General features: G+C 42.8%; 1 protein-coding gene across 30 annotated transcripts in view; it reads left to right on the top strand.

Annotated features, from left to right (window-relative positions):
- kif1aa (kinesin family member 1Aa) overlaps window positions 1–24,373 on the top strand; it is a 326,170-nt gene extending 301,797 nt beyond the window's left edge. For all 30 annotated transcript variants that reach the window (XM_072573022.1, XM_072573040.1, XM_072573019.1 and 27 more), the window contains 11 exons: window positions 1,845–1,959; window positions 2,790–2,923; window positions 5,116–5,177; window positions 5,684–5,829; window positions 7,199–7,408; window positions 10,878–10,949; window positions 11,777–11,901; window positions 13,182–13,325; window positions 17,118–17,310; window positions 18,865–18,983; window positions 22,881–24,373. In XM_072573022.1, coding sequence (XP_072429123.1) covers window positions 1,845–1,959; window positions 2,790–2,923; window positions 5,116–5,177; window positions 5,684–5,829; window positions 7,199–7,408; window positions 10,878–10,949; window positions 11,777–11,901; window positions 13,182–13,325; window positions 17,118–17,310; window positions 18,865–18,983; window positions 22,881–22,923 — 1,363 coding nt within the window. In that variant the 3' untranslated portion in view covers window positions 22,924–24,373. The remainder of the gene's footprint in view (window positions 1–1,844; window positions 1,960–2,789; window positions 2,924–5,115; window positions 5,178–5,683; window positions 5,830–7,198; window positions 7,409–10,877; window positions 10,950–11,776; window positions 11,902–13,181; window positions 13,326–17,117; window positions 17,311–18,864; window positions 18,984–22,880) is intronic.
- Window positions 24,374–27,833: the final 3,460 nt, after the last annotated feature.

Here is a 27,833-nt window from a genome sequence, read left to right as displayed (position 1 = left end):
TTCTAAACACTTCTCTCAGATTGCCACCTCTGCCAAAAACAATCCAAGTTTGTCCTCCCTCTCCTTTTCGTTGATACACTCCAATCCAGGCAACAAACTGATCAACCTTTTTTCAACCTCTTCACATCCTTCCCATGGGTTATGAACCAGGTACAGTATATAAAGTTGATCAAAGAATGTCTTAGGAAGTAGAAAATTTGTAATTAGATGTAGTAAAACAAAAACCTATAGAGAAACTGATTTCATCTTGGGGGATGACCTGGCAAGTACAAAAATATTAGGCTCACTCCAGATGGTGGAACAACCAGTAGTAAGAAAAGAAATTGAGATACTACAGGAACATTCTGGATTGTTTCCTGCCTGTAAGTTGGATGAAGTTGACTGTCATTCCCATGTCAGAGAATGACATTAGTCTACAGTATCATTAGAGTTAGTCCATCGTATGTCTGTGCCATTGAAATGCCAATAAAAAAGTAAGGCAGGCACAGGTTGATGCTCTGTGAACACATTTGGAAGATCAGTGCTATATGTTTCCCCAATACAAACACCCCAACCCCAAACTATTTTGGGAAATGCCCTGCTTGTTGAAGGGTGCCTGTCTCGAGAGTGTGATGCTGGAAAAGCACAGCACGTCAGGCAGCATTTGAGGAGCAGGAGAATTGACATTTCGGGCATAAGCTCTTCATCAGGAATGAGGCTTGTGAGCCAAGAGGATAGAGGGATAAATGGGAGGGGGGCTTGAAAGGCACCTGGACAGCCGATTGACTGAGGACAGGAAGAGGTATAATTTTGCTGCTGTGAGATAGCCAGCCACTGTGTTAAGCTTGGCATTTGCTGAATGGTACATCAAATGGGACACCAATGCTTTTGCTGCCGTTCCAAATAGTCACTATTCCCAGTAGTTGTAAGCAATGGGCAGAGAATGAAACCAGGTTAAGTTACAAAATAAAAACTGAAACAACTGCGAATGCTGCAAATCAGAATCAGTAGGACATTACGTTACCTTGCCTTTTGGATTTGTTGCTAAGAACCACTGTTTTTGTTTGTAATGGACCAGATGGAAGAGAGAGTGAACAGTTCCATGAAAATAAAGTGTGTACTCAGTAGATTGCTATCCTAGCCTTCAGCTACATTATAACATTATAAAATATAACATACAGTTTTAGCTGGTTGTTTGATCTCAAAAAATATGCCAATAAAAATTACAATTGCATTTGCACTATTCCATCGTTACAATTCCTGTAAATCTTCCTTCAGGCGTTTCCCTGTCAGGTTGATGCTTTGTAATTACATCGCTGCAAAATTATTTTCATTCAGAGTTTCCATCTCATTGAGGAAGCTTCAGGCCAATTCATATCTAACAACCTCTCCTGAAAGCTCTGCCAGCATTTTGACAGCTGCGATAAATTTAACATTTGAAACCAACCAACAATGTTCTGGAAGAAAAATAGACAATCAGCTCTATTTCCCAATGTTAACACTTATTTAAAAAAATGCCAGGATCTAGATCTGTATCTTCACCAAAAAACTAACCAATTCTACTTGGGCTCATACCTATCAGTGTATCATGTTTTGTTGAAATCCGTCCATTGGCTTTGTAAAAAAATAAATTGTTCACAGACAACTGGACTAAACAACAGAGGCAAAAATATTACCTCTGCCCAGTTTCAGTGGCAGGGCTAATAAGCATCTGTCCTGTAGTATTTATTGTTGATTGCCAGGTTGCATTCGAGGCTGTTATGTCTCCCAGGGGCTCCTGTTATTTGTAGCAGAAAGCAAATATAAAACAGCGGAGCTGTATTTGAGAAGTGACGTGGTCTGACTGGATAGTGCCATTTTTGCAGAACCTTTTACCGATTTGAAGCAGGCTGGGATAGCTCCATGCACAACTCCCTGTTGCTGAACAGAGTGACCCCATACGGAGAGAAGATCTACATGACGTTGTCAGCGTATTTGGAGGTGAGATCTCGCTTCAAATAAACAAGACATCTATATCCCGCCTTCCTGATTCTTGTGAATTTTGTAGCCAACAATGCAAAGGATGTAAATCATGGGGAATCTCAAGCTTTTTATTTCAGGCAGCCATTTTCGGCCTCAAATGCTCAGAGGGCAAGTACAAAATGAGTTAGGTATAAAGTTTCTTCTACACTATCCATCGAACACTCTCCATGCAGGTACTATACAGGGTTAGACAGGGAGCTAAGTCTCCTCTAAACTGTCTCCATCCATCACTCCCAGGGACAGTTACAGTACATGGTGCCATACAATGTGAAGTTTACCCTACAATGTTCCATCAAGCACTGCCAGGGTAGGGACAACACGGTTTAGTTGCTTGGTAAAGCATCCTCTACACTGCCCCATTAAACACAACCAGGATAGAAGCAGCATAAGAAGTGATACAGAGTTAATCTTCCTCTACACTGTCTCATTAACCACACTCAATCCAGTTCTATCCTGAGCTAGAAACAGGGTAAAGCTCCCTCTTCACTCTTTCAGCAGCATGTTTATGAGTGTCTCTGCTCTACTGGGTTGACGGCTTTTATTTTCCCTTCACAATCCAACCTGTGGTTTTGTAGTGAGGTTGCTGAGTATTTTTTCCAGTGTAATTATATGGTGATGAGGAATTTGACAGCATTGTGGGAAAACAAGCAGTGTTTCCATTGAAATGCAACGCTCAGGATCACCAATGTTATTCGGGAAGAGGAGCTGCAACCAGAAGCTGAGAAAGAAATGAAAATTGCAGCTCATCATTGTGAACCTTCTGTAAATCTCTCATCTCTCTTTGGCAGATGGAGAACTGTACACAACCTGCAGTTGTTACTAAAGACTTCTGCATGGTGTTCTACACACGAGATGCCAGGCTGCCAGCCTCCCGCTCTATTCGTAACCTCTTTGGCAGTGGAACACTCAAAGCTTCAGAGAGGTAAGGGACTGCCTGCCACTGAGTGTCTGCAGGCACTGTCAGTGAGCTGAAATGTATGTCGTGATTCATCAACCACATGACCAGGGGAGAGCTGGCCTCTCAACCTCCAAGATCAGTATTCAAGTAACAGTGACCGCCTGGGGTTTGAGCTCGAGACCACCATGCTGACAGAGTTGCAAAGTGAAAGGGAAGTAGGAAAGGGATAAAAATAATGTAACAGTTAGGAGCTGGAGTAGACCACTCAGCCTGTCAAGCCTGCTCCATCATTCAGTCAGATCATGGCTGATCTGATCATGGCCTTAACTCCACTTTCCTGCCTGTCCCACATAGTCTTTAACTCACTTGTTGATCAAAACTATGTCCAACTCAGCTTTGCCCAGTGGTGAAGAAAATTCCAAAGATTAGTGGACCTCTGCAAGAAGGACCCTCTTTAAGTGAGAGATCTCTTATTTGGGATGTGTGTCCCCTAGACCTAGATTCCCACTTGACAGGGAAATTCCTGTCTCAGCATCTACCCTGCCAAGCTCCCTGAGAATCGTAGACATTTCAATAAGAGCAATTCTCTGTTGGGTGGGTTAAAATGGAATAGGATCTGGGAAAGTTGTACTGAGGCAAAGGATTCTAAGGCTGGCTTCGCTCCTTCAGAAAACTCCTTGAAAATAATATATTAATATCTGAAAACAAAGGGTTGAGTGGGGTCATAAACATGAGCCAATCTCTTGTTTATGCCATAGAAAATTTTCAGAAACTGGACTCACTGGCTCAAATCATAGATGGATTGGTCTATGATCCTAATTGTGGCAAACTCTTCCAGCCCTCCTGAGAATGAGAGAGGTGTTTCCTCCAGGAACAGACTGTTTTAAGTGCTGTGGTTGGTCATGGCTTGAAATTGATGGTGGCAACAAAGGTTAAGATCAGACTGAAGGACGTTGAGGCACCAAATGGGATTCTTATTGTAAAAGAAGCCCAGGGTTACTTGTCACTGAAGTCTGCAGCACCAAGGACAGTACTTCTCCTCACGCACGGCACTCAAAGATTCTTTCTTGAGAACATGATTGATTTATTCATAGCCCATGTTTGCTGTATACTGACGGGTGGAGATTAGCAAATTGTGTCAGTATTTGTTAAAACAAATAATGGGGTGCAATCCACTGGCTTTGTTTTTTTTCTGGCCATTCAGAATTTCTTTGGACAAAGACTGAGGAAATTGGACTCATTGACTTCAGAAGAAACTAATTGTGAAGTGACCTGATTGGAATTTTTAAGCTCCACCAGTAATTGGTCCAAGCAAAGTATTCAAATCCCACAGATTGTAAATGGATAAAATCAACAGAGCAAAGGAACCTTTTTAATACAAAGGATGGTCATGTCTCATTTCCATAGATTACCAGGGAAAAGCATTAATCCAGACAGTGACAGTCAAATCAAATCTGTTGTAGAGAGAGATGGGACCGAGGGTGAAGATGTGAAGGATAGCTGCCATCATTTCTGATATATAAAGGCACTTCGTTGATTTTTTTTCCAGCATTACAAGTAATCATACTTGGGAGACCATTTGAGTGAGTTGGGAGACCTGCCTCTTTTGTGAGAGAACAGTCTGGATGAGCAACTGCCCTCTGTTTAGGAGAGCTGGGACAGTGAGGGTGAACTTAGATGGAAATGTTTCCTCTCTGTGAGTGTAGTCAGTCCAGGCCACCTGGTCACACGAGAACAAGAACCAACATTAATTGAATAGCATTAATTGGGAAGATACCCCATTAGTGAGATGCCTGGGGAGTCAGAGCTTTGCTGTGTAAGTTGGCAAACAGTGGTATTAATGCTGGGCTGTTAAATCCAGAGACCCAGGTACAGTTCTAGGGACCCGGGTTTGAATCACACCACAGCAGATGGTGGAATTCAATAAAAATCTGGAATTAAGAGTCTAATGATGACCATGAATTCATTGCTAATTGTCAGAAAAACCCATCTGATTCACCAGTATCCTTCAAAGAAGGAAACTGCCATCCTTTTTCTGTCTGGTCTACATGTGACTCCAGACCCAATGTGGTTGACTGTTAACCCTCCTCTGGGCAATTAGGGATGGGCAACAAATGCTGGCCTAGCCATTGATGCCCTCATCCCGTGAATGAATAAAAACATTGATATTGTGAAGTGGCCATCTATTATGAGTTTCCTTGTTCTCATTCCCACAGTAACCGAGTGACTGGTGTGTACGAGCTGAGCCTGTGCCGGGTTGCCGATGCTGTTAGCCCAGGTAAGAGCTATAGTTCTTGATTGGGAAAGCAAGGAACTATGTATCTGATGTCTTGCTGGTTAAACTTGCTGGAATGTGGTCATTTCTTTCGGAACGATGCTGGGTTATTGAGGGTGCTCTGAGGTGACCAAGCACAAGACGTCTTTCACAGGTTACCAACATTAAGTATGTAATATAAGCGACAGAAAAAGAGAGAGGGCTGATGGTATGAGATTTTTTTCCCCTTAGGGTTTTTATTTCCAGGGCCTGATTGTGCCTCTGTCACCGTAGTGCCACCCATGGACTCAGATAGGATTCTGGCTCAAGGTCCATTCGCATTTTGGGAGGCTGCTCATTGGCAAACACCATCAATTTAACCAGTGGTAGAGATCCTCCTTTGGGGTCCTTTTATTGCTGGGACAACCTTCTGGCCCTCGTCCACCACCCGCCTTCGCTCCATTCGGAGAATTATTTCAACCACCGTTCTGTGGCTTGTTAGGGACACTGAGACTCTGCCTCCTTTACAGGCATGCAGAGAAGACGCAGACGGGTCCTTGACACTTCCGTAGCCTACGTTCGTGGAGAAGAGAACCTGGCCGGGTGGCGACCCCGAAGTGACAGCCTCATTCTGGACCACCAGTGGGAATTGGAGAAACTGAGCCTTTTGCAAGAGGTACAGAAACCCCATGACTGGGCGTGCTGCAGGTGGGGTGATCAGAATGAAAGTTTTTCTCACCTGAAGTAACAAATGCTTGCTGGGATTTGAGTTCCACCGACCCTGGGTGCTATTTGGGATCCAACTAGATGTTTGTTCTTTATTTGTGAACTCAGACACTGAGTTTCAGCAGGCCCTCCTACTGTTAGCAGGATTTGGAGAGCATCCCTGCTGACATCAGTCATTGCATTTGTTCAGTGGACACAGAGGACCAGGTTTTGGTAGACCATCCCCTTTCCCAATCTACCACCATTCAGATAATAATCTGCCTTCCTGACTTCATCTGCCCCACTGTATTTGCTCACTCACTAACTCTATCACATCCTCCTCATAGCTTACTCTCCCACCCAACTTTTGTAGTGTCTGCAATTTTTGAGATATTGCATTTAGATAATCTAAATCAATAATATATATTATGAATGGCTGGGGTTCTAACACTGATCCCAGCTAGTCACTATCTCCGACTTAGAAAAAGACCCATTTATCCTTGTTTTCTGTCTGCCAATCAGTTCCCTTAACATGTCAATAAACTTCCCTCAACCCATGCACTTTAATCCAACATGTTAATTTTTTTATGTGGGACCTTGTCAAAAGCCTTCTGAAAGTCCAAATAAACTGTATCCACTGGCGCTCCCTGATCAACTCTACTCATTGCATCCTCGAAAGATTCCAGTCAATTTGTCAACATGATTTCCCTTTCATAAATCCATACTGAACCTGTCTGATCTTGTCACTGTTTCCCAAGTGCTCTGCTATTATATCTTTTTTCTAATTTTCTCCTGTGTTTTCCCCAGTATCATGAGGAACTTTAGGATAGTCGGTCTGTAGTTCCCTGTTTTCCCTGTACCTCATATGTTCCAGAGTCTACAGAATCTTGAAAGGTCAACATCAACACATCTACTATTTCCTTAAGTTCTCTGCGATTTAATGGCCTTTAATCCCTTTAATTTCTGCAACACCATTTTGCAACTAATACCGATTTCCTCTAGTTTGTCCTGCTCACTAGACCATGCGTTTGTCAATGTTCTTTGGATGTTATTTATGCCCTTTTTTGTGAAGATAGAATCAAAATATGTATTTAATTGGTCTGTCAGCTCTTTGTTCCCCATTATAACTTCTCCTGTTTCTGACCAGAAGGGATCTTGATTTGTCATCACTAATCTTTTTCTCTTCACAAACCCATTGAAACTTTAACAATCAGTTTGTATGTTCCCCACAAGTTTACACTTGTACTCTAATTTTCTCCTCTTCATCAAACAGAGGGGAGCCATATTTCGAGGTAATGTAAGTTATTTGTTGACGTCCTTGCTTGTTTCTTGACCTGCAGGTGGAAAAGACCCGACACTATCTGTTATTGCGTGAGAAGCTGGAGAGTACACTGAGGTCAGGCTGTGATTCGGTTTCCTCATATACCAGTGAGGACCTTAGCGAATCCCAAAGCATCTCCTCAACATACAGCCTACACTCAACAGGCAGCAATGACATGCCAACCTCTACCTGCACCACCACTGAACGGCAGAAAGAGTTAGCAGCTAAGGTAAGGAGCCAAGCAGTTTTCCCTCTAGGAGAGCCCAAGGTCCAAGGAAGTGAGGCTTGAGCTATTGGCTGTTCCTCAATAGAATATGAATTCTGCCTCAAGTTTTTTTTTGGTGAGGGGCTTTTGTTCTGATTGAGTGAAGGATGCTAATTAATTCAATGGTACTATTTTCCACTCTCTATCCCAGTGTCACCCACAAATTCCCAGGGCAGACGTAGCAAGGGTGAGATGTAATGTAATGCTCCCCCTGTACTGCTTATAAAAATGTAGGTGAAAATATTTTGTATGCTTTCATTGTAATCTTCTGTCAATTTGGGATCCCTTAGATTGGAAAATTACCCTATCCCTTTGCTGTCTAAGAAACTGATGGAGGAAATCGAGAGGTTACAGATCAATTAATCAAATGCTAGAGCCTACATTTAAAGACAGCATGACTGGAAACTTAAATGTTCTGCCAATCATAGAGAACTAAAGGTGATTTGTAATAATCATAGAATCACTACAGCGTGAAAACAAACCATTGGCCCAACAAGTCCACACCAACCCTCCGAAGAATAACCCACCCACACCCATTCCCCTACCCTATCACTATACATTTACGCCTGACAAATGCACCTAACCCACACTACGGGCAATTTAGCATGGCCAATTCACCAAACCTGCATATCTTTGGACTGTGGGAGGAAGCCAGAGCACCCGGAGAAAACCCACACAGACACGGGGAGAATGTGTAAACTCCATACAGTCACCCGAGGCTGGAATCCAACCCAGGTCCCTGGTGCTGTATTCAGTGCTAACCACTGAACCATCATGCCTCCCGTGGTGGAGGTCTGGGTGAAAAGGGTAGGACATGTATGCCAAGTCTGATTGAAGGTTTTGAAGAAGTGACTAAAATAATTTATGTTTCTATAGACTTGCAGAAGATATTTAATGAAGCCCTTCATAAGAGACTTATGATGAAGCTCATTGAAGTGAGGGCAAATAATTGACCTGGTTTGGAAATTGGCTGAGTGACAGGAGACAAAGTAGGGGTAATGGGCAGATCCTCTAATACTCAATGGGAACAGTGTCTTATCACTGTCAGTGGGAAAGTCTCTAGACTGGTAATCCAGAAACCCAGGAGGGACAAGAATTCAAATCCCATGACTGATGGTAAACTTTAAATTCATTAAAATCTGAAAATAAAAGCTAGCCTAATGTCAACATGAAACATCATCAATTGTCATTTTTTAAAAAATCCAGTAACCCTTTGGAGAAGGGAATTTCCCATCCTCCCTTGATCTGGCCTTCATATGACTCCAGATCTGTAGCAATGTTGTTTATTCTTAACTGCTCTTTCAAAATAATGAGCAAAGGCAGTTAGGGATGGGGCAATAAATGCTGACCTTACCGGTGATGTCCACATCTCACACAATAAAGAAAAGAAATTGGCAGGTTTCATGAAAGGATCTGTGTTAGATCCTTAACTATTCACCGTGCTTATCAATGACTTTGCTGACAGAGTAGGAAGCCAGGTATCTGGATTTGTTGATGACACAAACGTGGACAACACTGCAGGAAATGTAAAATGACAAGATAGGGATGATGTTAGCCAGCAAACTACGAATGTATATTGACACATTCACTTGTGAGCTTCCTCTCTCTTCACCATCGAAGGCCCCATCACACCTTTCAGATGAAGTGGCACTTTACCTGCGCTTCACTCAATCTAGCCGACTGTATTCACTGCTCACAATGTGGTCTCCTCAATGAAGCACACACTGGGTGACCACTTTGTAGAACACCTATGTTCTCTCTGCAAAAATATCCCTGAGCTTCCAGTTGCCTGCCACTTCAGCATACCACTGTGTTCCCTGGCCAACATCTCTCTCCCTCTCTCTCTCTCTCTCTCTCTCAGGCTTACTGCAGTGCTCCAGCAGCGCTCAGTGCAAGCCGCAAGAGCAGGAGGGTGCATTTTCTGTTTGGTGACAATGCAGCCTTCTGGGCAGTACGGTGGCTCAGTGGTTAGCACTGCTGCCTCACAGCACTAAGGACCCAGGTTTGATTCTACCCACAAGTGACTGTGTGAGTTTGCACATTTTCTCTGTAATGTATGAGGATGATGAGATGACGTCCCTGGAATTCAAAAAATTAAGGGGTGTTTTGATTGAAAGCTTTATGATATTAAGAACAGAAAAGATAGATATAGATAAACTATTTCCAATGGTTAGGCTGTCTAGGATAGGGGGCAAAGTCTTAAAATTAGAGCCAGACCTTTCAGGAGTGGAATTGCAAAGCTTTTCTCTTTGCAAAAGCTGGTAGAAGTTTGGAACACCCTTCCACAGATTGCAATTGATGCTGGATTAATTGTTAATTTAAAAACACCCCCTAGGACCTTACCATTAAGTGTATAAGTTCTGCCCTGATTTGCCTTTCCAAAATGCTGCACCTCACATTTATCGAAATTAAATTCCATCTGCCACTCCTCAGCCCTTTGGCCCATCTGATCAAAATGATGTTGTGCTCTGAGGTAACCTTCTTCAGTGCCTTTAAAAGGTGAAATCCAACCCACACAAGAGTGCTTGCCTCTGGTGAAAGTGTAATGAGTTTGAAGACATTTGAGTGACCCATTCTAGAGAATGAGTTAACAGGTGTTAATAAGGCTCTGTTCTTTGTATGTTGTCTGCAATTTATATGAAGTGGCTGGAATTAGATTTCCCAGGGCTTGGGACAATGGACAGCAGAGGGGAGACAGTAACTGCCAGTGTGTTCCCAAAACTGCTCAAGGGTCAGCAATAGCAAGAGATTTCCCCTAAGCCTGTTGCCATGCAGATCTATCGGGGGAAAGGGGTTAAGTACTGAAGAGGGATGTTGTGTAGGGTAAGGGGAAGGATACCATAGAGGATCATTACTCAGGAGCACCATTGCAGTTCAGGACTCTTACTAGGAGAGAGATACATTAAAGAAGGACCTTGGCTATTCGTGGCTACTATAGCCTTATAATATTATCATAATTATTAATCCAGAGACCCAGGCTAATGTTCTGGGGACAAAAATAGAAATTGCTGGAAAAGCTCAGGATGTCTGACAGCATCTATGGAGGGAAATCAGAGTTAACATTTCCGGTCGAGTGATCCATCCTCAGAAATGTTCTGGAGACTTGGGTTCAAATCCCACCATGGCAGATAATGGAACTTGAATTCAATAAAAATCTGGAATTAATAGTCTATTAATGACCAGGAGACTTGCTGATTGTTGGAAAATCTCATCTGATCTACTAATGCTCTTTAGGGAAGGAAACCTGCTGACCCTACCTGGTCTGGTCTACATGTAACTCCAAGCCCACAGCAATGTGGTTGACCCTTAGGTGCCCTCTGGGCCCTCTGACAAATGAGTTACCACCTGGAGGAAACTGGTTTGGCAGCGAACAGACAGGTTTATTAATGAAACAATATGATCAGAAGCTAATCGGTGTTGTTCTCTCTTCCAGTGCCTCCGACTCCTATCCCACACATTTAATAGGGAGTACAGCCACGTCTGTATCAGCGCCAGTGAGAGCAAGGTATGCTGACACTTTGTGAGAACTCACTTTATCCCAAGTTAATACGATGTGCACCTTGACCCTGTTTTCTGGTGTGCATATGCGTGCATTTGTGTGTGTGTGTGTCACTCAATGGACAAGTGTGAGGAAATGGGTAGCTTGGAGAGGATATCTGTTGGATGGCAAGTCCTGGATGTATAAATGCGTGGACAATTATGGGATGGGCAATGACAAAAGCTCAAAGGAACTCAAAACCACATCACCCTTGGAATAAAGGAGTACCCAAGGGTGACAGGAAGGTACGTCAGAATAGGGGAGTATTTGTTCTGGGAGATTTCTTAGTCAGGGATACAGACTACCCTTTGCAACCAAGATCAGGAGCTTTGGGACATCAACAGCAAATGGAGACACCATAACCAAGAGATATCATAGAATATCTTGTATATTGTATACCTTTAGAATTACTTATATACTTTTATATATCACAGCCCCATATATAAATACATTTATATACCTTAAATACCTTTAGTATATTTTATAGAATATTGTAGAACATTATTAAAAGATCCACAATGGAATAAATAACATGTGTTTCTGGTCCTACAGAAGAGGGGAAGTGAGCATTTTAGATTGCTATTGCAAAGTGCTGTTGCAGGCACAATGGGTCAAATGCAGTGTGATTCTCTTGGGTTCTGTAAGTGAGACGCACCTTGAAATAGGATCGCTGCAGTTGGGAATGGAAGAAGAGAGCAAAGTGACTGACATCAAAGTGGTGAAAATTGTCTATTAGAAGATGAATATAAGAAGCTGGTGCAAAATCTTACACTGTTCCTCTTCCTGTTTTACAGATATCTGAGATGTCTGTCACATTGACAAGGGACACGTCATTCTCTACATTGAGCAACACAACACTGCCCCCTTCCTCGACCTGTCCCTCTCTGCTGGAAGGACAGTACATCGCCCCAGAGCTCAGGTTAGTGCCCATGTTTCCCTAACTTATCTTTCCATATTTTCTCTGACATCTGTAGTAATACATGAAGTGACAAGCTTCCTCCTGAGCGGCTGCAGTAGGTTATAGTCAGTCTTTAACAAGTAATCCATTGGGACCTTTTGTGGCACAGTGGTAGTGTCCCTACCCCTGGACTGGGAGGCCTGGTTCAAGTCCCATCTGCACCAGAAGTCTGTCATAACATCTTTGAGCAGGTAGATTAGAAAAGCAGGTTAAGAAAAAAAAGGTGTTGTATAAATGCAAGTTCATTAAAAAAGAAACAGGTAGTCCACTGGGTCCTCTTGTGGTGCAGTGGTAGTGTCCCTACCCCTAGACCAGGAGGCCTTTGTTCAAGTCCATCTGCTCCAGAGGTGCGTAATAATGTCTCTGAACAGATTGATTTTTAAAAAAAGTTTTAAAAATCGAAACCACATTCTGGCATATAACCCAATTTAAAAAAGAACAAGTGGTCCATTAAGGGCCAATGGTAGTGTCCCAATATCTAAGTCAGGAGGCCTGGATTCAACAGTTATAACACCTCTGAACAGGTTAATTAGAAAATATCAATACGGGGTGCACTGAATAAGACAGTGAAGGTTGCAGAATATGTCAAGTTCTGCTACATTGGGAGACATGGCGTACATAGAGAGCAAGGGTTGTAGTGATATCAGAGACTGTGATAGTGAGATGTGCAGAAGGCAATATCAGAAATTATTGTATTTTAAGGTGTATCACAAAATGCTATACCAAAGTGAAAGAGATATGTTTGAATTGTCATAGTGAGGAACATGTGGTACATAAAAAAGCATTATAATATGTTTAGCCTGTTAAAATGAAGGTTTGCATGCCACTATAGAATATGGGTTACATCAGAGTGTTTATAACTATCAGAGACTGTTTCAGTGATGTAATGGGTGATACGCTATAGAGAGATGTAAATAGCTGAAACCTCTGAACAATCTATTCAGCAAAGTATAACTACTGCTTTCCTTTTAATCATCTTTTGTATAACACTTCTTTATTTAACTCTAAGATTTGTGCTTAGGTACTTATACCTAAGAAGGCACCATTAAAAGGCAGCCATTATAAAAGCTTTTTGTTGTACTCCTGTATTTCTGTACTTAAGTACAAGTGACAATAAAGGATATTCTGGAGGCAGGCAATCTCTTTTTAGTTGAAAGAAAGTCATCAATCTCTAGATTGGGTGACCAAAGCGCATGTGGGGATAAAGGGACATCTTTTAAATGTTCTTCTCTCTGTATTAGGACCCCTGAGACCCAATCCAGAGAAATCAGTCCTGATCCTGATTCACTACAAGAAGGTGAATTGAAGAAATCTCCTGTTGCCGGCAAGAATGAGAAAGGAAGTGCTCGCATGTTTGTAGCTGATATCCAGGAGATCAGAGTGAGGTACGGGGACAAAGTGATCTCTCCTACTTTTTGCAGGCTTAAGCAGCATCAATGATGTCAGCCACTCCTCTCCAATGGTCACAATCTCTCCTTTGTATGATTTACAAATTGATTATATTATTCACTCGGGACACTCACACATTGTGCTACTGAGCCACATGAGCCAGATTGGCTGCACTTGTTAGCAGATTGCAGCCAGGACAGCTATAAGTGGAGCTTGATACTGTTAGGTAAACAGATTCCTGTTCCCATACAAATTCAGGTCCCCCTTATAAATTCAGGTGCCTTTTGGAAACCCTGTCCTCCCAGTCCACAATGAAAGGGGTTTTGGGAAGAAGACTAGGAACTCCAAAGCCTGTCTTTGCTGGCACAGACCTTTTACTTGGACAGCATGGGGTGTAGAATCAGATAGAGCCTACTTCACCGTTCAGTAGATTATGGCCTGTATCTTCACTTCATTTACCTACCTTTGTGCCATAACCCTCAATTCCTATAGCAAAAGGGGAAATAACAATCTTAGTTTTGGCATTCTATTTGGCCCCAAAGCCTTAATGGTTTATTCTTTTCGTGAGCTAGATGTTTCCATTGTACTTTATCTGAATCAGTGCTTTCTGATCACTCCAATACAGCCGAGCTTTACATCCCTATTATCAGGGATTCTGACACATGATGAATAGTCTTGTTCTATCTACCCTTCCCAGTCCTTTAATCATTTAAAATTCCTCAAGGGGTTTATTCATTCGTCTTCAATGCACAGAGGAGCACAACCAGTCAATGCAACCGAGACAAGCAGGATGCTGGAAGAACACAGCAAGACCAGGCAGCATCAGGAGGTGGGGAAGCCCTGAAGAAGGGTTATACCCAAAACGTCGACTTCTCCACCTCCCAATGCTACCTGGCTTGCTGTGTTCTTCCAGCTTGTCTACTTTGGATTCTAGCATCTGCAGCTTTTTTGTCTCTAGTCAATACAAAATGTTCTCAATGTAATTCTTTTCATCCCAGTATCATTCTCATAAATCTGTCACCCACAACATGGCTGATATATCCCTTCGGAAGATGTGGTGTTCTTAACTGCAGGTGGTATTCCACGTGCAGGTTAACCAGAACTCTATACACTTAGTGTCATTTAGTCATACAGCACAGAAGCAGACCCCCCCAATTCAACTCATCTGCGCCAACCAGACATTCCATTCTAACGTAGTGCCCTTTGCCAGCATTTGGCCCATAGCCCTCTAAGTACTTCCTACTCATGTACCCATCCAAATGCATTTTAAATTTTGTAATTGTACTCACCTCCACTACTTCTTGTGGTAGCTCTGTGTGAAAAAGTTACCCCTTATGTCCATTTTAAAATCTTTCTCGTCTCACCTTAATCCAATGTCCCCTCGTTTTGGATTCACTAACCTTAGAAAAAGGTGGGTATTCACCAGATCCATGCCCCTCATGATTTTGTAAGCCTCTATAAAGTCACCCGTCAGTCTGCAATGCTCCAAGGAAAAAGCCCTAGTCCATTCAATCTCTCCCTATAGCTCAAACCCTTCAGTCCTGGCAGCATCCTTGTAAATCTTTTCTGCACACTCTCAAGTTTAACAATACCATTCCTATAGAAGGGCGATCAGAATAGTATGCAGTATTCCAAAAGTGGTCTCACCAATTTCTATACAGCCACAACATGACATTCTAATTCCTACACTTAATTCACTGACCAATAAAGACAAGTCATACCAACCAGCTTCTTCACTACCCTGTCAACCTGTGACTCCACTTTCAAGGAAGTATGCACCTGTACTCCTAAATCTGTTTGTTCGGCAGCACTCTCCAGAGTCCTACCATTTACTGTATAAGACCTGCCCTAGTTTGTCTTACCAAAATGCAATTCTTCACATTTATCTGAATTCAATCTTTGTAGGATCACAAAGAGATCTGAATCAATTGGGTCAATCAGCTGCGTAGTGGCAGATGGAGTTTAATTTGGGTAAATATGAGGTATTGAATTTTGGTAAAACAAACAATAGCAGGCCTTATACAAATAATGGTAGGGCCCCTGGGTAATGTTGTAAAACAGAGACACCCAGGGATTTAGGCATATACTTAGTTGAAATTTGAGTCCCATGTAGACAGGATGGTTAAGAAGGTGATTGATATGCTTGCCTTAATTGCTCAGACCTTTTAAGTATAGAAGTTGGGACGTCATGTTGAAGTTGTACAGGATGTTGGTGAGGCATCTTCTGGAGTACTGTGTCCAGTTCTCGTTGCTCTGCTACAGGATGGATATTATTAAATTGGGAGGGTTCAGAAAAGATTTACCAGGATGTTGCCAGAAATGCAGAGTTAGCACTATAAAGAAAGTCTGGGACTAGCAATGTTTGAGAAGATTTGTAGCTCAGGTTGATGATAAGTATGTAAGTTAGCTCCCTGTGCTAGAAGGTTTGTTTTCAGATGTTTTGTCACCATACTACCTTACATCAAAGATGTATCAGAAATGACTCCCAGACTACTCAGACCCCTTGGGATCCTACAACCCACAAACCTACCAATACACTTAAACAGCAACTAATGAAACTAAAGGATCCATTAGATACTACCAGCAAAACTAGCATCATTTATAAGATGCCATGCAAGAACTGTTTAAAAAAAAAGCATTGGACATACAAGCAGGAAACTTGCCACCAGGATGCACAAACACCAAGTGGCCACTAAAAGACATGATTCACTATCACTAGTTTCTATACGTACAGATAAAGGATACCACTTTGACTGAGACAACACACACAACCAAGGACAGGCAAAACAAAGACACACACGAGAATTCTTAGAGACACGGTACTCTGACCAGAACTCCATCAATAAACGCATTGATTTAGATCCTATCTACCTTCCCCTAAAATAAATGACATCACCCACCTTAAGAAACCAAGACCTATAAATAGAGAGATGGGACATACCACCAGCGTTTCACCAGAGACTCTCACTGTTGGTGTTACCTAGAATGGTGACGAAATGTCTGAAAAAAACCTTCCAGTGAGCTAACTTACATATTTATAGTCTGTTTCACTGGAGCATAGGAAATTGAGGGGCACCTTACAGAGGCTCATAAAACCATGAGGGGTATAGAGAAGGTGGATAGCAAGGGTCTTTTCCCTAGGGTGGGGAAATTCAAAACCAGGGGGCATATTTTTAAGGTGAGAGGAGAAAAACTTAGAAAGGATATGAAGGGCATTTTTTTTACACTGAGGGTGGTTTGTGTGGGGAATGAACTGCCCGAGGAAGTGGTGGATGCAAGTACAGTTACAACATTTAAATGACATTTAAATAAGTACATGAACAAAGTTTAGAGCAATATGGGCCAAACATCGGCAGGTGGGACTAGCTTGGTTTGGGAGCATGGTCAGCATGGACTAGTTGGACTGAAGGGTCTGTTTCTGTGCTGTCTGATTCTATGACTCTAAATTCCATCTGCCACTCTTCTGTAGTTCATTTGATCAAGGTCCCATTGTATTCTTCTTCACTGTCCAGTACACCACCTATTTTCATTTCATCTGCAAACTTACTAACCATATCTCTTATATTCACATCCAAATCAATTATAAAAAATATGCAAAGCAGTGGATCCTGCACTGATCCTTGTGTGACGCATCACTGGTCACAGGACTCCAATCTGAGAAACAACCCTCCACCACCACCCTCAGTCTCCTACCTTCAAGCCAATTTTGTATCCAATTGGCTAGCTCCCCTGGATCCCATGTGAAATGTGAAATTACTTCTCAGCTGTTATTGTCTCTTACCTTCCAGTCCGATTGTGTCAAAGAAAGGGACCCTGCACTTCCTGGAACCTCAGACCAATGGTTGGGTGAAGCGTTATGTGGTTGTACGGCGGCCATACGTCTACATTTACAACACCGATAAGGACACAGTGGAGCGAGCCATCCTTAACCTGTCAGCAGCACAAGTGGAATACAGCGAGGACCAGCAGGCCATGCTCAAGGTAGCACAATCTGCTTCCTTCACTCTCTAGGACTGCAGCAAAGAGCTGAAATCTTGGCTGAAATGCCACTGTGGTGTTTCCAGGAGAAAAGACAGATGATGCATCCTTGACCATACAGTTTGAATCTCCCTTGTGATGATTCCTTGTTGTTCTGTCCCACATTTCATCATGAAAGTTTGGAGGAGTTTCCAATGTCTCTATGACAGTGTTACCTTGAACAGTATACCAGTTACATCCTTCATCTAACACTGCTTAATGTTACTCAGAACTGTATCTGATCATCTAACACAGATCCAGCCACCAACTGTGACTGGTCATCCACCCCTCACTCATCAGACCATAACTGACCATTGCCTAATCCTCCCACCCAGACCGTGACTGATCATCTACACCCTCCATCCCAAACAATGACTGACCATTTACAACATTCGTCCCAGACCATGATTAATCATCTACACCCATTCTCCATCTTTACCCCTGCAGTGAATCCCAAACCATGACTGACCATTGAGCACTGCTCACCCCTAAGGCTGGGGCTAAACATGTATGCACCTCTGCCCATCCCAGACTGTGTCTGAGTATACCCTCCTCCCAACTCTTACACACACAACGTTTTGGGCATCTTCTAACATTCACCCACAAACTATTCAAATGTGCCACGACCTGATGCCTTGGCCTTCAGGCCCATTTGGTTATGCAATGACACCAGGGCTGGAATTAATTGTTGTCCACTTTCCTTTTCTTCATGTCTGTCAAAAGTCATTGGTGGAATATTGGTCAAGCACATTGATAGATTATTAGTGTGACGAAGGATTATCCCAGGTTTCATAGCAATGAATGAAGCATTGTTGTCAAACAGAACTGTTGGGTCTCAACTTTGTTTTTCAAAGAACAAAGATCAGACCCTTCAGCCCACTAGGACTGTGCCAATGCATGATGCCTTTTTAAACTAAAAACCTTTCACCTTTACGTGGTCCATATCCCTCTATGCCCTGCCTATTCATATATCTGTCAAGCTGCCACTTTATTGGTGCTACTGTATCCACCTCCTCTGGCAGTGCATTCTGGTCACTTACCACCCTCTGTGTAAAAGGCCTGCCACTCACGTCTCGTTTAAACTTACCTCCTTTTACCTTAAACCTATGTCCCCTAGTAATTGACATTGCTACCCTGGGAGAAAGACTCCTACAATCCATTTTATCCATGCCTCTCATAATTTTGAGAACTTCTGTCAGGTCGGCCCTCATCCTTCAATGTTCAAGTGGAAACGAACCAAGTTTGTCCAATCTCTCTTCACAATTAATATCTTCCAAACCAGGTAAATGGTTTCTGTACCCTATCCACATCCATTGGGGGTGGGGGGGTGCGACCAGAACTGTACACAACATTCCAAATGTCCTGGGGAAACACTCTGTGTCCAATACATTGTAAAATGATAAAAACATTCAGCAGCAAGCTCTTGTTCCTTTAAAGCCTATTCAGTCCATGTTTGCAATGCTCCTTTAAATGGCCTTCATTACTGACCCTCTCCTTTGCACTGTTCTTACGTTGCAGACTCCAAACACATTTGCTGTGTGCACTGAGCACCGTGGAATTTTGCTGCAAGCCTGCAACGATAAAGAGATGCAAGACTGGCTGTATGCCTTCAACCCCCTCCTTGCCGGGTCAATCAGGTAAATCTTACCCAAGGGGCTAAATTCTTATTCAGATTGGTCAGAAAATCACAGGCTGCCCAGAATTTGGAATTCCTCCATATGCACTGTGGATTGGAGTGGTCATGGAAGAGTGGTCATTGATGGAGGTTCCTTGACCAAGCAACTGAATCCAGGGGCTGGGTGTGAAGTCACTACACTCCAATGGATACCAGGTCCTCACCTCAATGAGGCTGCCTGGGTTTCCCTGAAGCTTGGGAATAACTGTATCTCCCTACTCTTGCTGCCAGACCCACTGAAAGTTGAAAACTCCAGTGACATTGAGGCTCATAGCTTCATTACCATATAAAGAGCCTTGGATAGCCCTCAGTATAAGACAGAAATTGGACGTGTTAGAAGAGGGCTTGCATTGAGAAACAATCTTCTCAGCCATTAAACATCAATACTGCGAGCTTTCAGGTGTATCTGATAGTGCAATAGTGAGAACACTGGGAAGTATTAGACAGAGGTATAGTGAGAAGTATTCAGTTTGTGTTGGTGGTTTTATAGTGAGAGTGTGGGGTGCATCTGACAAAATTGTGGTGGGCATGAGTTGTATCATGCAGATTGATAACAAAACCTGTGGGTATATCTATCAATATTAAAGTGGAATATTTGGGATCTTTCAGACATCCAGAATGTTCTGAGAGTTATGGAGTAAATCTGACAGAGATATACTGAGAGTTGTGGACTAAATCTGACAGTGTTACGCTGAGAGGAATGGGGAGTATCAGTGTTATGCTGAGAGGTATAGGGATTATCAGACAGGGTTATGCTGAGAGGTATGGGGTATATCAGACAGTGTTATGCTCAGAGGTATGGGGTATATTAGGCAGTGTTACGCTGAGACGTGTGGGGATTATCAGACAGGGTTATGCTGAGAGGTATGGGGCATATCAGACAATGTTACACTGAGGGGTATGGGGTATATCAGACAGTGTTACGTTGAGATGTATGGGATATATCAGACAGAGTTGTGCTGAGGGGTATGGGATATATCAGGCAGTGTTACGCTGAGAGGTATGGGATATATCAGACAGTGTTATGCTGAGGGGTGTGGGGTATATCAGACAGTGTTACGCTGAGAGGTATGGGGTATATCAGACAGTGTTATGCAGAGAGATATGGGATATATCAGACAGAGTTGTGCTGAGGGGTATGGGATATATCAGGCAGTGTTACGCTGAGAGGTATGGGATATATCAGACAGTGTTATGCTGAGGGGTGTGGGGTATATCAGACAGTGTTACGCTGAGAGGTATGGGGTATATCAGACAGCGTTACGCTGAGAGGTATGGGTTATATCAGACAGTGTTACGCTGAAAGGTATGGGATATATCAAACAGTATTATGCTGAGGGGTGTGGGGTATATCAGACAGTGTTACGCTGAGAGGTATGGGGTAGATCAGACAGTGTTACGCTGAGAGGTATGGGGTATATCAGACAGTGTTATGCTGAGGGGTGTGGGGTATATCAGACAGTGTTACGCTGAGAGGTATGGGGTATATCAGACAGTGTTACGCTGAGATGTATGGAGTATATCAGACAGTGTTACGCTGAGATGTATGGGGTATATCAGACAGTGTTACGCTGAGAGGTATGGGATATATCAAACAGTGTTACGCTGAGATGTATGGAGTATATCAGACAGTGTTATGCTGAGGGGTGTGGGGTATATCAGACAGTGTTACGCTGAGAGGTATGGGGTATATCAGACAGCGTTACGCTGAGAGGTATGGGTTATATCAGACAGTGTTACGCTGAAAGGTATGGGATATATCAAACAGTATTATGCTGAGGGGTGTGGGGTATATCAGACAGTGTTACGCTGAGAGGTATGGGGTAGATCAGACAGTGTTACGCTGAGAGGTATGGGGTATATCAGACAGTGTTATGCTGAGGGGTGTGGGGTATATCAGACAGTGTTACGCTGAGAGGTATGGGGTATATCAGACAGTGTTACGCTGAGATGTATGGAGTATATCAGACAGTGTTACGCTGAGATGTATGGGGTATATCAGACAATGTTATGCTGAGAGGTATGGGATATATCAAACAGTGTTACGCTGAGATGTATGGAGTATATCAGACAGTGTTATGCTGAGAGGTATGGGATATATCAAACAGTGTTACGCTGAGATGTATGGAGTATATCAGACAGTGTTATGCTGAGAGGTATGGGATATATCAAACAGTGTTACGCTGAGATGTATGGAGTATATCAGACAGTGTTATGCTGAGAGGTATGGGATATATCAAACAGTGTTACGCTGAGATGTATGGAGTATATCAGACAGTGTTATGCTGAGATGTATGGGGTATATCAGACAATGTTTCGCTGAGGGTTTTGGGGTATATCAAACAGTGTTACGCTGACAGGTAATGGGTATATCAGAAAATGTTATGCTGAGAGGTATGGGGTATATCAGACAGTGTTATGCTGAGAGGTATGGGGTATATCAGACAATGTTAGGCTGAGAGGTATGGGGTATATCAGACAGTGTTACGCTGAGAGGTATGGGTTATATCAGACAGTGTTACGCTGAGATGTATGGAGTATATCAGACAGTGTTACGCTGAGAGGTATGGGATATATCAGACAATATTACGCTGAGCGGTATGGGGTATATCAGACAGTGTTATGCTGAGAGGTATAGGGTATATCAGGCAGTGTTACACTGAGATGTATGAGGTATATCAGACAGTGTTACACTGAGAGGTATGGGGTATATCAGACAGTGTTACGCTGAGAGGTATGGGGTATATCAGACAGTGTTATGCTGAGAGGGATGGGGTATATCAGACAGTATTATGCTGAGAGGGATGGGGTATATCAGACAATATTACGCTGAGAGGTATGGGGTATGTCAGACAGTGATACGCTGAGAGGTATGGGGTATATCAGACAGTGTTACGCTGAGAGGTATGGGGTATATCAGACAGTGTTACACTGAGAGGTATGGGGTATATCAGATAGTGTTACGCTGAGAGGTATGGGGTATATCAGACAGTGTTACGCTGAGAGGTATGGGGTATATCAGACAGTGTTACACTGAGAGGTATGGGGTATATCAGATAGTGTTACGCTGAGAGGTATGGGGTATATCAGACAGTGTTATGCTGAGGGGTATGGAGTATATCAGACAGTGTTATGCTGAGAGGTATGGGGTATATCAGACAGTGTTACACTGAGAGGTATGGGGTATATCAGACATTGTTACGCTGAGAGGTATGGGGTATATCAGCAGTGTTATGCTGAGAGGTATGGGGTATATCAGACAGTGTTACGCCGATAGGTATAGGGTATATCAGACAGTGTTATGCTGTGATGTATGGGGTATATCAGACAGTGGTACGCTGAGAGGTATAGGGTATACCTGACAGCGTGTTTATAAGGCTATATTAGCCGAAGTGGTAGTGAGTAGTGGTGACCTTTCTCAGTATTATGCTGTGAGCTATGACAGGTCAAGCCAATCCAGCCTCCCTTGTCAGACATGGGCTTCTTGCATCATTTGAGCTTTAAGTGAGTTGCATGTGATGAACATCCACTTTCATATTGAAAATGATCAATCTGAATAGAAATAAGAGAGGTTTTTGGTGTGATGTATATCTGAGTATTTTACTGTTAGAGTTCTGGGATGCATCAAAGATTATAACTGTTACTCCAACATTTCAGTGGAAAATTAGAATTACAATGCATTGAGTCGTGTGGATCAGGAGATTTTGTTATAATGAGGGTTATGGGGTTTACCTGAATGTATCATGCTAAAGGTGTTCAAATGTTACAGTGTGTGGTAACATTACTGTATATACTGTCTAGTGTGGGCAGTATTGGTAACTGACTGCATTGACTAAAGCTGTTTCACTTTTTCCTGCAGATCAAAGCTGTCTAGAAGGAGGAGCAGTCAGATGAGGATCTGATATAAATCCTTGATGCAAATAAAATTCCACTCCAATCCAGTGACATCATACTGGACTCCTGTACATAATCCAACCCAGTCCTTCCAGCATTGACGTGAATGCCATCTAACATGCCTGCTCTACATGTAGTCATTTATTGAGGAACAAAAATTAATAGTTGTGTGAAAGCAAAAACTGTGTCGCCTGGCGCTGGGAAGCGCCGTGTTACGTGTGCGTGTGATGATCTGTGTGTCTTCAGTAAGTGATTAGATATCACTGATGAACGAGCTCCGTGATGTGGACACTAGATGCTGTATGTGTTCCTTCTATTTTTTTTTTGATTGGGGTGTTTGGAGGCTTGATGAGGGGAAAGGGTGTGGCAACATTTCGTGGCACTAACTGTCATGTCCAGCAGAAAGGCTGAAATGGGTGTTGCAGCACATTTCGACACTAATCCTTTCCCTGAGTTTTGAGATGTCTCCTGAAAAGGATACAGAAGGTGGTAGCTGAACGAATGAGAGCTCCTCTTTGAGGAGGTTGGCACTGGCAAAGCCCACACTGATTTGCTGACTGAATTATCCCCTTAAAAGCAAATTTGGCCTCCCAAAAGGCAACATGAGTGGTTTGAAATTTGTTCCTGAGAAGAACTAGGAGTTTATTTTTTGCGGGAGGGAACAAGTTATCTATTTAGGCAGGAGGAAGTTAAATGAGAATTGCAAGGTCTGGAGTTCCAATGGAGGAGTAAGGGGGTAATTGTATATATTTCATGTTCACCTCTCTAATGATAGTGAATTCGTAAACTTGAATAATAAATGTTACTGCTGAGGTCAGTCGTTCTTGTCCCCTCCCCAGGCTCACATGTTGGGTATCCCTTGTCCACCTGCTTGCCCATGTTTATGTCGTCTGCTTGGATTTTTGTGTAACATCTCAGCACCAGTGTGACACAGGACCTGAAAGTTACAATGTTTTGTAAGTGTACTGGCTTTGGAAGTGAGCTGTGCTGAATTTCTGAATCCATGGCTGATGCAGGAGATGCCAAGGCACTTGAAGGTCTGCTGATTACCAGCCTGGTGCCAATGCCATCAGCATTGTGACCCTTGACTGGTTGGGGCTAGGGCCAAGGCTTAGAATGGACAGATTGTTTCTTTTCTTGATCGTTTAAATCAACTGCTTCTAAAAGCCAGTGTTGCTACCTCTCTGACTCCTTCAGATTTGGAGTATCTACCCTGTTTGATCTATCTTTTCTTTTGGGTAGCAAAGAAGCTCATGGGCCTGTTCTGATTTGGGACAGTTTCTCCTGTTGTCCCAGATCTGTCGACAAAGGTTAGCTGCATTGCAGAGGATGTATTACCTTTGAAACATAGAAGCTGTGTATGTCTGACGGAGCATTAATCTACAGCTAGTGGTTGCATTCTCAGTGTTATAAGCAAGTTGAGTATTCTAACAGTGGGGACTTGAAGGCTCTGTGGTGGTGGGGGTGGGGGGGGGGGGGGGGGGGGGTGGTATGTGTGCACGGGGCAGAAGATTGGTGACTTCTGGGCTTTCATTCATTCCTTAACTGTTCAAACCTGGAGCAGACATTTCAATTTTGCAGTGTTGGTATGGGAGTCATGGCTTCGAGCATTGGTCAGAATTCTGTCCAGCCCACATAACGCCATGTGGGTCACAGACACATAATGATGAGGATTTCCATAAGCCCTATGGTGCTTTATTTAAACCAAATACAAAGGGAAGGTCACCACTAGTCCTCCATGTACTCCCCAAACTGTCCAGATGGAGAGGAAAATATCACCTACTTCTCGGAATCTGCAATATCCTAAAGGCAGCATATAAATCACACCTATATGTACATTGCATCCTTGTATTATGTTGGTTGTTTTCTTGAAACTTAAGAGCTCACTGCTGTGTATATATGTTGCACCCCTCTATTGATAAGTATATGTTGTATTCTACTGGCTATTATAACCCATCAAGGCGACATTGTCAAATTCAAGTTCAATGCAGGAACATTCTATTGCTGCTAAGTAGAAAACCACAAACTGTCACATTGATGAGTACAGTAACTTTAAGGTTGCCCATTATGCACTGGATTTCACGATGTTTCATAGCTTGAACATGAACTGTTGCGAGTTGGAAGTATCTAAGTCCTGGTCTGTATCCTTCCAGCCTTTAAAGTGTCAGTACCTCAGAGAAGGCATTGATTATTGCAGCGATGCACATTGGAACAGGTGCCCTGTACCCGTGTTCTCTTGCACTTTTCCCATGTTCTTTTCACTGACTGTGTGTTTGTTCAGTCAAGTGCTTTTCCTTGTATCCTGTGCACAAGAAGGCTGTCCTGTAGTTGAGCATGTTAGCATTTCCCTCCCACCACAGGGCTACCACAGGTATCACTTTTCTCTCACCGCCCTTTATTGTTTCTGCATTTGAAGAATCCTTCTCCTGATGTACAACCACTTCAGCAGCAGTCTTTGTTGGAGAGGCTTGACACCTGTCCTTGGGTGGCAATAATCCCTTAGCATTGCCAGTCAGGTTGTTTACAGATTTGTCTGGCTTTCACTTGGTTTTGAACCTTTATCGGTGGGTGTGCACCATCCCAGAGAACTCTCCAGAGTGTAGTTACTACAGATGGGTTGACCTTCCAAATATAGGCTCCATGTGTGAAGGCTTGGCTAAATTCACACATTCTGATATCCCGATACTGCTGCAACTGAACAACATTCCTCACAGGAACGTGAAGTCGCAAAATCCATTCGGAACAGCCGGCCTGTAAACCTGTGGATAATTGGATTACCTGGAGGCATGTTGAAGGATATGGGGCAGAAGTCCACAAAGGCTAGTGGAAATGTCGAATTCTCTTGCCTTCAAAACAACTATCGGGAGTAGGTCAATTGGAAAGTGTAAAACTGACACTGATTAATGTTAGTTAGATGAGAGTATTAAGCATAATGGAACCCAGTTGGGGAAATAGAATTAAGGTAAGCCAATATTTAATTGACTGGCAGAACGGGCTCGATGGAATTACGCTTCCTATATTCAAACAATCAACTATCAATTGTCATTTTAGAAATTGGTTGAGTGAGTTTGCTGCATCTTTCTGCTCTTTGTCACCATCTAGTGATGTCTCCTGGAAAGGTAATGTAAGTGCTCAGTTGAAAGTAGTAGTAGGCTTGGTTGTAAAGTCTGCATTGTAATACTCTGCTTACAGTTTCAGACACACATCACAAATGATCACGTCAGAGGAGATGCTGGAAGATGGCCAATCTTGGTGGCACCATATAATGGCCATTGATTTAAAGAGGGGGGCAATTGGCTTGAATGTATGGGAGTCTGTATGAAAACAAATTACTGAGTATCTGGAATAATAGTAGAACTTCACTGTAGCACATTCAATCCAGAGGCCTGCATACACATGACAGCAGCTAATAAGTATGCCGTACTATAAGTTGTTTTATTTATTTGGTTTGATGTACGCCCCTCTCTGACCCTATCCTGACTACTTCCCAATTCACAGTAGTTTGGATAGAATTGTTGGAAATCCTTGGAGTAGAAGACTCCAGTGTTCTGAAGAATTGGTTTATGTTCACAAATTTGACTCCTTATATTTGAAATACTAGAAGTGTAGCATAGAGTCAGAGAGTCATACAGCACACAATCAGATCCTTTGTTCCAATTCACCTGCACCATCCAGACATCTTAATCTGACCCACTCCCTTTTGCCAACATATGACCCATATCCCTCTAAACCCTCCTTCTTCATGTATCCATCCAGATGCCTTTTAAATGTTATAATTGTAGCCACCTCTACCACTTCCTCTGGCAGCTTGTTCCACACATGCACCACCCTCTGCATGAAAGTGTTACCCCTCAGGTCCTTTTCAAAACTGCCACTCCTTGGCTCACTGGCCAGTCTGATCAAAGGACCCTTTATATTCTGAAGTGATATTCTTCACTGTCCACTACACCACCTGTTTATCTGCAAACTTACGAACCACACCTCCTTTATTAACATCCAAATCATGTATATAATTGATGAAAAACAATGGTCCTAGCATTGATCCTCGTGGCACACCATGGGTCGCAAATCTTCATTCTGAAAAGCAACTGTCCACTACCACCACCCTCCGTTTCCTACTCTCAAGCCAATTTTGTATCCAAATGGCTAGTTCCACCTGGATTCCATGTAATCTAACTTTACTAACCATATCCCCTGAAAGAGTAGAAAAGTTCAATATCACATAAGTCCCAAATAAGTAGCAGCTGATCCCTGCACCTTAACTGGCCAATTCCACTGCCTTCAATTGAATTGTGGAGAACCAAAACCTCAAAAGGATTGGAGATTCATATTTTACAATATGTAACTTTCATACCAACGTTGATACAAGAATAAATATCGGCTTGCCCACCTTGACAATAAAATAATGTCAAAGATGAGTGGTACGAGGACTGAATCAGACAATGTCACTTGCCAGAGCAGAATTGAGACTATTACTGCAAAGCCAGTTTTCAAGGCTGTTTGAGTTGCATGGCAGACATAACTTCGGCCAGCCAGCCCAAGTGTATGCCTGACTACCGGGCAGGGATGAGATACTCTGTCAAAAGGTCTTTCAGAGTCTCCTCCACTGCAGTGCAACAGGAAGCCAGGGACGTGCCTTAGGCCAACCAACCTACAGAGCACGCACAGACTGGGAAAACGGGAGGCTTACAAGGAAGAGGGACTAAGATAAAAGGTGATTTTAGCACAACAGTCTCACTTCTGCTCGGCTGACCAGTCCTTCACCAGGGGAAGAGCTGGGAAAGTATCTTGTTGTCCAAATTAGGTATAGTTTACTTCCATCATGATGTTGCTTTATCAAAAACATGCCTGGTTGCTATACAGTAATTTGAAAATAATATTTCAAAGCAACAGCGGCATTTAACAAAGGCTGAACTCC

Source organism: Chiloscyllium punctatum, chromosome 6 (genome assembly GCF_047496795.1).
Source record: "Chiloscyllium punctatum isolate Juve2018m chromosome 6, sChiPun1.3, whole genome shotgun sequence".
Classification (NCBI taxonomy): domain Eukaryota; kingdom Metazoa; phylum Chordata; class Chondrichthyes; order Orectolobiformes; family Hemiscylliidae; genus Chiloscyllium; species Chiloscyllium punctatum.
This window is presented reverse-complemented; position numbering and strand designations above follow the sequence as displayed.